The sequence below is a fragment of the Pseudopipra pipra genome, chromosome 21, assembly GCF_036250125.1.
Source record: "Pseudopipra pipra isolate bDixPip1 chromosome 21, bDixPip1.hap1, whole genome shotgun sequence".
In the NCBI taxonomy this organism is placed as follows: domain Eukaryota; kingdom Metazoa; phylum Chordata; class Aves; order Passeriformes; family Pipridae; genus Pseudopipra; species Pseudopipra pipra.
Genome location: NC_087569.1, coordinates 7,061,403 through 7,073,472, shown reverse-complemented (window position 1 = coordinate 7,073,472; position 12,070 = coordinate 7,061,403). Strand labels below are relative to the sequence as shown.

At 46.0% G+C, this 12,070-nt stretch overlaps 1 protein-coding gene across 3 annotated transcripts in view; it reads left to right on the top strand.

Moving 5' to 3' along the window:
- Positions 1-11,681, top strand: part of FAM222B (family with sequence similarity 222 member B) — a 36,519-nt gene extending 24,838 nt beyond the window's left edge. For 2 of the 3 annotated variants that reach the window (XM_064677911.1, XM_064677910.1), the window contains exons 2-3: positions 977-1,104; positions 7,474-11,681. In XM_064677911.1, coding sequence (XP_064533981.1) covers positions 1,023-1,104; positions 7,474-9,038 — 1,647 coding nt within the window. In that variant the 5' untranslated portion in view covers positions 977-1,022 and the 3' untranslated portion in view covers positions 9,039-11,681. The remainder of the gene's footprint in view (positions 1-976; positions 1,105-7,473) is intronic. The other variant, XM_064677912.1, reaches the window with a different exon arrangement.
- Positions 11,682-12,070: the final 389 nt, after the last annotated feature.

Genomic DNA, 12,070 nt, shown 5'->3' with positions numbered 1-12,070 from the left:
TTCTGTATAGCAGCACTGACGGTTGTGGAGATCAGGACAAGGAGAAGTCAACTGATTTTCCCCTTGGCTCTGCCACCCTTTTTCCCAGAACTTTATGAAGTGTTGTGGCTGGCTGAGGCCAGGGGGGTTTGAGCAGGGGTTTGGACCAGGTGGCCTCTAGAGGCCTTGTTCCAACTCAAATCTCTGTCTGTAATTCCAGTAATGTTGGGACACTTTGAGCTCCAGTTAACTTTGTTGCTGGGATCCCCCCTTTGTACAGCGATGGTGGGAGTTGTGCAGTATTTCTGTATAAAGAGCTTTAGTGCTCCATGTGTTCATTTTGATGTTTGATTTCCTAAATGCTGAACCACACAGAAGAGGATGGTGGCACCTCTGCAGCCCCTTTGTGCAGGAGGCACATCTTGCCATTGTCTGCCCCAGAGCCGTGCGGGTTATTGAGTCTCCGCTGAAATGAAGGAAGTTGTAGCCATTCATCTTTCAGCCTAATGGACCACAGAAATTACAAGCTGTAGCATGCAGCTTAATCTTGCCACAAGGCAGAGTGCTGCATACTTTGCCTTCAATTTATGCATGCCATGCCTTTTTATTAAATGTGAAAGAGCAGTTGACAGGGTTTCTCCAGAGGACTTGCCTTGGCTGTACCTGGTGGACAGCCAGTGAGTTTCGGCACAGTGAAATGAATGATGGTGGTTTTTTTACCGTTCATAACAACCACCTTTGAAATTTGAGGACAGACTTATGGATTATTCTCTGTGTGTCAAGCAGCAGAGGAGAGCGAGACAGCTATTTTGGTTTTAACCCTGCAGATGACCCACTTCTTGAAGTGTTTCTGTTGCCGTTACGAGATGCAGTAAGGGCTGGAGCAGCGGTTTCATCTGTGCTTGGTCAGGCCTTCACCCAGGGATGGCTCTTTGCCGCTTTCTTTTCTCTGTTCCTCCTTGTATTATAACTTTGAATTGTCTCTCTGTTGTTGCAGTGTGCAGAGGAGTGAATGCCCCATGTTGTGTTAGTGCCTGTCTGCCATGCTGGCCTGTCTGCCAGGACCAGGCGACCTCTCCTTTCAGCTTCTTTCTTACACGCAGATGAACACTGGACTTCAGAAATGTGAGTGACGTTTTGTCTGCAGGATGTGGTTAACTGTTAAATCTGGCTCTGGGACAGCTGTGACATAAACATTTAGGATACAGTGGAAAAACTATTTAATGTAGAGTCTTTCTTTTGTTATGCCTTCAAGGCATCCATCAGTAATGGCTCTGAGAAATGGCTGTGGAGGTTCACGTGTGTGCAGCAAGCTTTCCCCTGTTCCTGGCTCTATAAAGGTTAATTTTAACCACAGCAGGATGCAATGCAAGTGAGGTTCCTGTGAGATTTGTGCCTCTTTGCTGAAAATGTTTTGTGCTAAAAGTGTGCCAGCTGATTTGCTTCTTAACACAACTTTTTCCTCACTCTTTTTCACTTCCCTTCATGTAATTACTCATAGACACTGATAAAAGTTGGATCAGTCTAATGCAAAGCTTTTGAGGTCAGCAGCTCTTGCTCTGCATACCTGGGGCTTATACTACAAATATTAGTGAGCTATTCCAAATTACTGAAGTTCAAAGTTTCTGTCTTCTTTCTGATGTCTCTTTGGTGCCTCTGAAAATACGTCTGCAGAGTGCTCTGATAATTCTTTTTTGATAACTTCAGTCATTTTTTTCATAGTTGTACTGGTGTTTTTAAGAACAACTTATACTTGGGAATGTAAGTTTACGGGCTAGATATTTTTTTTAACTCTTACTCTGTCTCTCCTCTTTATCACTGAAGTTGCACCTTGATTGTTCAGCTAAAAATTCAGAATTACCAGGTTTCAGCGTAAGATCTGTGTACTTGGTCCTTAGGGCTGTGACCTGTCTCTTGCGTTTGAAATGTGTGTTGGGTGATCTCTGTACCCTCAGCTTGCTGGTGGACTCGTTGCTCTTTAAAACCAAGTGATTTACAGTCCAGTTGTAGCTAAATTGTTTTCCTCTAGTGATGCTACTGAAAAGAGGTAAGATAATTTTGCAGTTAATTAAGGGTGACATGCTCCTGGTCCTGCCAGAAGTGACTGGCAGCGTTCATGTAGCACATGTGCTCCCCCACAGCACTTGCACAGCACTTCTGCTGACTCCATGGGCTTGTAATTTTAATGACACTCAGCAGTAGTAATACTCTTTGCTCACCAAAGGACTGGTGATGGCATGAAACTGGGCATCCCCCTCCTTTCTCTTCCCCATTTCCAGTGTGAGCGTTGCTGACGTGCCTGTTCCGAAGGCCGTGGGATAAGAATGTGCCCAGGTCTGTACATTACAAGAAGTCTCTTTGGCAAAGCTTAGTTCTGAAAGCATGTCATCCAGGTTCATGTGAGGGCAGCTGTGCATAAATCAGGTATTTGCTAATTACAGCTTTACAAGGCGACATGCTGGTGTGTTGGGCAGTTTCCTCACCTGATAGTACCTGATGCTGTTCCGGAGATCTGCCGATCCCTGTGCTGAAAGCAGTGCTGTGTCCTGCTCAGTGAAGAGCTCTGGGAACTGCATTTAGAAGAATTTAGGACATAAAGTAGCTGGCAGGCACGGGCTGGCAGTGGTAACGCTCAGCTGTTGGGTTTGTTCTGATTTAGATGGAAGATGAAACTGCTGGTACAGACCTCGCTCACCCCCGCTGCAGATGTGGGTACGATTAATTGGTGTGTTTCTCTCATGCCTTATATGCATGAGTAGCCCAGCCCTTGGCCAGGGGAAAGCTGAGTTAATGAGCATTTTTTAATGAACAGTGACTTGTGACTTTTGATGGGGGGTGGAAACAGGCTGTAATAATAGTGCTGTTGCTTTTATAAAAGGCACAGAACTCCACAAGATTGCTTTTCTTCAGACTTACAGTGTTTGTATTAATAATTTTTAAGTGTAGTTTTCTGGATCAGACTTTTTATTAGTGCCTTAAAATCCACATTAGCTCAATTACCTTCTTTTTCCATATTCACTCTCAAACAAGAGGCTTTTTCTGAAAGGTGGCCTATGCAGTAGGAATTAGGTAGATCAATATACACATATTTTTTCCTTCAGAAACCGATGGCTGCAGAACTGCCAATTTCAGTATTTTTTGTTGAATTTCAGCCTGAATTCAGGCTAACCCTGAAATTAATCCTTATCCACCCAGGGGATTTCTCACTCACTCCATATCGATATTTTTTCCTTCTTCCCAGTGATTCCAGCGTTAACCTGACTAGTCAATTGGGATACTTGAGGCAGGAATTTTGGAGCTGTGTCTGCAGCTGCTTTTGGATACAGAGACAGTGCCACACGGTCTGGGAGAAAAAGGGTCATTTTTTGTGACAGTGGTGCAAAATAAAGCAAAAGGTGCTTCTTGGAGAGCATTTTGTTGGGGGGGAACATGACAGAGAAGAGCAGATTGGGACTGAACACGTAATCTTCAGCTAAATTGAGGGTTTTGGGAGGGCTCTTTCTGTAAAGCCTGTAGAGAAACTGCTGAAATTGAGATTTTTATGCAAAAGATGGACACAGCTGTTTTTGGTTTGTCCCAAACCTAGTGCTCTCATTAGGGTAGGAATCCTGGAGGCCTCTTTGTGTTTTGTTTAATGTTAATGAAAATTTAACCACGAACAGCTTTAAAAGCAGTGGATTTTAAAGCCTTAATGTGAAATGCACTTAAAAGATATTACATTAGTGCTGAGGTGAGGCAGGGAAGTCTGTCTCATTCCATGGCAAAAATAGCTCCAGCGGTGAGACGTGCAGGAATGTGACCAGAGGAATTGGTTGCCACAGGATTAGCGGGAGTGTGGACTTGCAGCTCACCAATTTATTGGGGTAATTGCTTATAGGCACAGCTTTGTCGTATAACAAACGTGAAATAATTACTTTTCAATAAAAGTATTCTGCCTTGCATTCACCACTAGGGAGCTTCCCGGAGCTCATCCCATTGTTTTCCTAATGAAGCTTCTTCATCCGCCATTGCCTCATTATTTTATTATTATGTCCTGATCTGGAATTCTTGCACACAAGTGATGATATTCTAATACCAGCATTTTCTTTCGGACTATTCTTGCAGGTTTTCCATGCACCAGAACTAATTGTTCTTTACTGGTTTGTAGGATGTTTATATGGGATATTCAGACTCTTGCTCACCCCATAATGCCTTTCTCCTGTAATATTTTACTACCTTAATTATTAAAGTCATGGAATCTTGCCTGTGGAACTACCAGCAAAGCACATTTTAAGCAGCACATTGGGGCACTCAGAAATACATCACCTTCAGGCCTGAGTAGCACGGCTGAGTTAGTCTGTAGTAAAAGGAGCATCATCTTAACCTGTATATAGACCAGGCCCTGTTTGAAATGGTGATTGGGTTCAGGAAATCCCATTCAAGGGATTTAAAAGATGGTTTGCCTTCTGTAAGATGCCAGATTTGTTGTTGGGATGTCATTTAAGTTTAACTGAGGGATTATTTTCTCTCATCAGAGGAAGGAGTTCTTCCAAATTTGGGATTAGTGGTGTGTGTCTAACTGAAAGGTGCAGCCTGTTGAAACATCCGTGTTTTAGCTGCTTCCTAAAAGTTTCCATCACAATTTCTGTAGAACAGAAAAACAGATGCTTGTGTAAGAGAATATTTAGTGTGTCTGTTCAGTATTTGTATTTACCACCTAATTTTCTGATTTGCCTATGGAAATGTAAACCAGGATGGGAAGTTTTGATGGCAGAGCTGTCTTAAAGTATCTACTTAATATTTTGTCTGAAAATAGAATGTGACAATGGCTATAAGTGTAATATAAACCATAACACAGACAGGTTCCTTTGTCCTTTTCTTCTTCTCTAGTTCATGGTGGGTTGCCAGGGTCATCTCTTGGGGAAGAAATAGACCTTGATGAGTGTGGGCAATGCTAAAAATAAAGGTTGGGAGTTCATGAAGGCCTTGGCTGCTGAGGCAAGGCAGTGCTGGCAGATGCCATTTGGAGGCTCTTCTCTCCGTTAGGAGCGCAGCAGCTCACTCAAAAGGGCAGATATGAACCACCTGCCTGCAGGGGCAGGTACATGGATGTGAACAGAGAGGATGTTTGGGTTAATATTTCCTTTGATTAAGAGAAAGGGATGATATGTCCCAGAGTCTGGACAGCACAGGGAGTACGACCATAATCGGCGCCGTGGTACGTGCTGTGCTAGAGATATAAGACAAACTGCTCTTAAGCTTCTTATTTCACAAAAGATATTTTTAATATTTCTATAATTACCCTTCCTTCTGGTTTCCATCCTATTTTCCATTTTCTGACCTTTTCTTTCTGAAAGTGAGAGCTCTCAGAGCAGAGCTGCTCTCCCTCACCTGTGATGACTGGAAGCTGCAGGATGCAAAGAGGGAGGTGGCTGGTACTCATGTATCCAAGAGTCTTTTGGAGGCAATTTGCTTAAAAGAATGAGAGATGGATTTTCAAGAGGAAAGGCTGTTTGCCTGGGAGTAGCAAGCTCTTTGCTGGAGCATTAGATTTCTTTGGGTCAGAGGGCCAGATGTGGGGCTGGAGTGCTCTTGGGCTCTGGAGGAACTGGCTGCCACATTCCCCGTTCTCTCAGCACAGCAGCAGAAGCCACGGGGATGCTGAAAATTGTAGCAAAAAGGATGGGCGTTTTTTTCCCAGTAAATTTGTTTACAAGGTGAGGGGGTAAAAAAGTCAAGCAAAAGCAAAGTGGGATTGTCAAAGCTGCAAGCCATTATTTGAAAATTATAAAATCAGCAGTAGTCCCATAGGAGTTAGGCAGCGGAGCTGTGGTAAGAAACAGCCCAGCTCTCTGCTTGGCATATGATTATGGCAGAAGAGGCACAAGCATTTCCCTAGATTTCTGAAGTTCTTTGCAGAAGCATTTTGAGCTTATGGGCCAGGTAGGTGTCTGGTAAATCAGAGTAAGTGAAACCACACCTCTGTCTCCAGAAGCCTCTTGTCTGTGTCTGTGTTTAATCTTGTGAGGTAAATCACATTTTGCCATGTGATATGGGCATGTGCTTAGCAAGGTGCCACCCTGAAAAGTCAGCTGAAGAAATAATTGCAAGCCATAAATTAATGAGCCTCCTTCCATTTGCTGAGCTTGGACCAACAAGGGCTTCCTAATAGACAGCAAGACACTCAAAGTGCTTTCCAATGTCAGCACCTAGGAAAGGACTCAGGTGTAAATGGAGGCTTCAGCTGAAGCTTTGATGTGTGTTGAGTTTGCAGGGCAAGATTTTGGTGATGGGGAACTACAGGAGTGGCTTCTGTGAGAAGCTGCTTAGAAAATTCCCCCATGTCCAAAGGAGCCAGTGCCAGCTGGCTCCAGGACAGACCTGCTGCTGGCCAAGGCTCTGGGATAACAGATTTAAGAAGGGAGAAAAACCTGCACAACTGCAGCTGGAGAGAGAAGTGAGAATATGTGAGAGGAACAGCTCTGCAGACCCCCAGGGCACAGAAGAAGGAGGGGGAGGAGGTGCTCCAGGTGCGGGAGCAGAGATTCCCATGCAGCCTGTGGGGAAGACCATGGTGAGGCACGTTTGCCCCTGCAGCCCGTGGAGGTCCACAGGGGAGTAGAGGTCCATCTGCAGCCCATGGAAGACCCCATGCTGGAGTAGGTGGATGCCTGAAGGAGGCTGTAACCCCATGGGAAGCCCACGCTGGAGCCACCATTCCCTGTCCCCCTGCACCACAGAGATGGAGAAAGTTGGGAGTGAAGTTGAGCCCAGGAAGAAGGGAGGGGTGGAGGGACGGGGTTTTAGGATTTGGTTTTATTTCTCATTACCCTACTCTTACTTGATTGGTAATAAACTAAACTAATTCTCCCCAAGTCAAGTCTGTTTTGCTCATGACAGTAGTTGGTGAGTGATCTCTCCCTGTCTTTATCCTGACCCACAAGCCTTTTGCTGTGTTTCCTCTTCCCTGCCCAGCTGAGGAAGGGAGTGAAAGAACGGCTTTGGGGGGCACCTGGTGCCCAGCCAGGGTCAGCCAACCACAGTGTGGTTCTCACCTCAGGATTACAGGGGGTTCATGTTTAATTCGTAACTTTCTGATTTTGAATCACACGGTAAAAATACTGAGAATGGCTTGAAGAGCCGTGGGGAGGCAGCCCTAAATTAAGGGAATGGAAACCAGCCCACCACCACAAGCTGTGAGAAATATTTCAGCTGGATACAATCCGATGTTTATAGCATGTACCTGTTTTTGTCCAACTGTACACATACTCTGATGAGAACATTGGTTTTTGTTTTGCTCCCCTGGGCAGGTCTTGCCTTAAGCTGAGCTGGGGCTTGTGTTGGTCACCAGGTAATAAAGGGAATGAGGTATCTGGTACGCGACCCGCTGGTCTGGGAAGATGAAGTTTTCTTGCCTCTTGATTCCTTGGAGATTTTCTGCCCTTGTTGTGTGACTGTCTTGCCCTGGGGTTGATACCTTGCTTACCAGAATTGACAAATTTCCTTTCTCCACAGGGGACACTACACAGAAAATGAGATCTGCACAGTATCCTACCCCAGCAGAATTGGATGCTTATGCTAAGAAGGTCGCCAACAATCCACTGACTATAAAAATTTTTCCAAACAGCGTCAAGGTTCCCCAGAGGAAACACATACGCCGTACTGTGAACGGACTTGATACTTCGGGCCAGAGGTACAGTCCCTACCCATCTCAGGCCACCACGAAAACGGGCCTCCTGGCCATAGTCAAATCTCCAGCAAAAGGAATTATCAAAGACTTTGACGGGACACGCACGCGCCTGCTGCCGGAAGCGATGATGAACCCCCCTTCCACGCCCTACGTTGCACCAAGCACTTTAACCCACCCCCAGGCGCTTGCTCGCCAGCAGGCTCTCCAGCATGCACAGACTTTGCCGCACCCCCAGGGCATCCCGCAGCACCCTCAGGGTATTCCACAGCCACAAAGCTTACCGCACCCTCAGGGGATCCCGCAGGCGCTGCCGCACCCGCAGAACATGCAGCAGCCGCAGGGCTTGCAGCACCCTCAGACCATGGCACACCAGACTCTGCAGCACCCCCCGAATCCTCTGCTGCAGCCGGGTTTACATGGAAGCAGAAAGATGCCGGATGCAGATGCGCCGCCGAATGTGACCGTGTCTACCTCAACCATTCCCCTCTCTATGGCTGCCACCCTGCAGCAGAACCAGCCACCGGACCTGAGCAGCATTGTGCACCAGATTAACCAGTTCTGCCAGGCCAGAGCTGGCATTAGCACTACCTCAGTGTGTGAGGGACAGATTGCAAACCCCAGCCCTATAAGTCGCAACCTGCTTATCAATGCAAGTACCAGGGTATCTACTCACAATGTCCCTACACCCATGCCTTCCTGTGTAGTAAACCCTGTCGATCATGCTGCTGCTGCTATTCCTCCTGCCTCTGTTAACGTGCCCATGGTGAATATTAACAGGGTGCCGCCTGCCTACCAGAACGAAATCAAATCGGTTGCGTGGAACCAGCACCAGCTTGCACATCTGCAGCAAATGTGTGGGGATGCTGCTGGGCCTGCTGGACTCGCAGGGAAGCACCCTCAGAGAGAGATCGCAGGGCAGAGTTTTCCTGGCAAAACTTCCAACTACCCTCAAGAACTGTGCATGGGCCAGTCCTTCAGCTTGAAACCCCCCATCGAGAAGCCTACACCTTCTCCGCCTGTGAACGGGTTGCAGGGACCCTTGCCATACACCAATGGGCACTATTTCCAGCCCATCTGGAATAACATTCTGCCCACGCCCAACAGTGACAGCTCTGGGTCCCAGGACCTCGCCATGCCTTTCCACGGGGGACAGCCAGCGGGAGCACCGCTGGATTGTGCAGGAGGAACTCATTACAGAGCTGGAGCTGGCCCATCCAGCCAGAATAATGTGATGCAGACCATGGATTACCTAAGCGGGGACTTCCAGCAGTCCTGCTTCCGAGACCAGAGCATGGCCGTGCTGGGAAAAGTCCATCGGCCTCCCATGAACCGAGCACCTGAACCAACCGATAGTCGAAATCTTCATATTCAACACCCAGGGTATAGATAGGCTGCAGTCACTTTCACAGACAAAAATTATAGATTTTAGTCTTAATTTTAATTAATAAGCAAGGCGTTTTTAACTTGCAAACTTGTGTGATCATTATAGTAACCATTGGAAGAAGACATACTGTATATTTAAGAGCTTTGCTTACATGTTCTCTCTCTCTCCTTTATGCATCAAATATTTAACATGCCTTTTGTGTCAAAGAATTTCATTACACTACTTCACGCCACAGCTGTTTCCTCACCGCAGAATCCCCTTTGTGCAGCTTTTGCCTTCTGCTGAGCAGCTCCTCGCTGGACTGAGGTTGAGTTGCTGCAGGGTTTCGCAGTTGCATCTGTTCACCAGCTCCAGTGAGAGCAAGGTAGTGTAGCTGCTTCCATTTCCATCTCAATTTCCTCCAAGATTAAGAGCAACAGAATTTTGTCAGGGAGCAGGGCTTATTTTCAACTCGAAAGCCCATTTCATTAATGCATTAAACGTTGACCATTTGCACTGTCTAGAGGCCTGTGTAATTGAAAAAGAGCCTACATCTGAAAAGAGCCAGCTAGGGGTATGTACTTAGGCATAATATAGGAAGAAGCTTTCCAGCTGTTTCTTGCCCATGTTTATCATTTAGACTTTGTCCAAAGTCAAAAGTCTCTGGCAGATTTTTCTGACACTTTTGTTTTCTGGACAGGGTGTGGAGGAGGGGGAATGATGAGTTAAGGACACAGGCAGCAAGGCTGCCACAGGGAACTGCCTTTCTTTTGCATCGTGTTTCCCCTCCCCACTCCCCTTCTCCAGTGTCAAAGCTAACCTTGTCTGAACCCCTCGCTGCTAGGAGTCTGGCTGTCCTGATGTGAAGGGAGTCCAGACCCACTGACAACTCCAAAAAGGGTTCAGCCATTTCTCTGGGAGCTGGAATTAATGTCAGGGTGAGGAGATGCAGCTCCATCCTGTCCCCATGGCGGCAGCGGGATGGGAGGTGGTTGATTTTGAAGCAAAGCTCCTCTCACGAGCCACTCTGGGACCAACAGTCCCGTGTTCCTCTTCATCCAAACACCCCAGCGGATTCAATGGAACAATTCTCCTCTCTGGGAATTAGCGAAGCTATTTATAACATCCCTTTTTCCCAGGGTCTCGGTGCCTAACTCCTCCTGTTCCTTTCCCACGTCACTTCCAGCAGCTAGTCGAGTGACTGTAGGACACTAACTACTGGGTAACCTCAGCATTGTGTTCTCCTCAGTGTACCAAAACATCCCTTTCCTTTCTAACAGCCGAATTTATTGTAAGTAGAAAATTCCTCATCTCTGTTAACGAGACTAATACTTGAACATAATGATCACAGTCAAGTTTGGAAATTAAAACAAAAAAAAAAATTAAAAAAAAAAAGCATTGATTCTTTCTATGTACACTGGCTAAAAATATTGCTCTACACTGTAACTTTTAAGTGTAATATTTCTGTATGAATGTCGCCTGGTAGTGTGGGTTTGAGTAGCATTGTGTATGGGTGAACCCACTGGCCTCTGCCATCCACTGGCCTCCCTCACAACCCTTGGAAAAACAAAGCCTTAAGTATTTGCTCCTTGAACTTTCCTTAACGAGCATGGTTTAAAAATCTTAAAAGACATCATACAAAATTTAAAAAAAAAAAAAAAATTTAAAAAAAAATAACAAGTTTTGAAGTGACGTCATAGTTGGCTAGAGATTCTTAAAAGTTTTTCGTAAATGGGAAAATTAGAAAACATTTATTTGTATTTTTTTAATTTAGACGTGTAGTCCTGGGCTGTAACAAATATTTAGGTTTCAAAGCTTAGCAGAGTACGTTTCTGACTCCTTGCGTAAGTTAGTACACTTATATCATGTCATTATTTAAATTCTTTTAAGTGTACTATAACCCGTTCTTTAGTGGTAACTCCTTAGCAAAGTTAAGCAATTTGACTAAAGACGGATTAAATTATGTGTTGGCTTGTGTTGCCTTATATTTAAAAAGGAAAAATTGCCTGATTGTGTTATGCCAAATGATAGCAACATGAAGTCCTAATTTATTGTTTATAATCGTATTCCTGCAGTCTTTGTGAAAACTGGTAAATATACATCTATGAAAGAAAGAAAATCCTGAGGCTTTTCATGCAATATTTTTCTGAATCCATTCTGTTGGAGCCAGAGTTTGAGTCTGAAGCTGCTTCCCTTACAGTCACCCCTTCGTCTTCCCCGTCCCTTCCCCAAACCCAGCGAGGGCTGTGCTCTGACCTCACCCCTCCCTGCCCACTCAGTCCCTGTAAGGTGTTCTGCTACCTGAGTACGTACCTTTTTACTAAATAAAACCTTGGCATCTCCTCTGTTCTGTAGCCTGCTCCAAATCTCAACCCAGACTGTTATTAAAGGCTAATTTTTAACTCCTGCTCTTCTCCCGAGAGCCTGAGCAGAGTCCTGTGCTGTGGTGGTGGTGGTTGCGGTGCCCGGGAAGTGTTTGTTGGTGTTGGCAGCACGTTGTGAGTTTTTGGGGACTGTTCTGCACGGGCAGTCACGGGTACAGCCACGACCTCCGAGGCTTTGCCCCGGTGCAGCAGGACCGGGAAGCAAAAATCCTGCTGAGACTCATCCAGGTGGGACATTGCTTGAAAAATAAGAATCATTTTACTATTAAAATATACTGAAACCTTTCCTATTGGTCTGGGAGTGAGATTTTTCTTTAAACCAACCCTTTTCACCTCTGCAGCAGCCCTTGTTGCTGATGGACTCTCCATCCTCCTCCTTCCCCACTGCATCTCTAAGGAGAAACAAACACTGATCTGCCTCATTCCCGGGTACAACACTGGGAGCAAAGGGGGATGTGCTGTGGGGGGGTCTGGCCATGTCACTGGCACTCACCAGGGTCAGGAAGGCATGAGCAGAGGGTGGTGGTGCCGTGTGTGGTAGGAGCTGTGCTGTGCTCTCCTGAAGTGGAGAAACCTCCCATGGTTTTATTTCACGCTGTGCCCAGAGCAGAACTAAGAGTAACCAAAAGGCCAGGGGTGCACCTTCCCCTGGGCTGTCCCAGGACCCCCATGCTG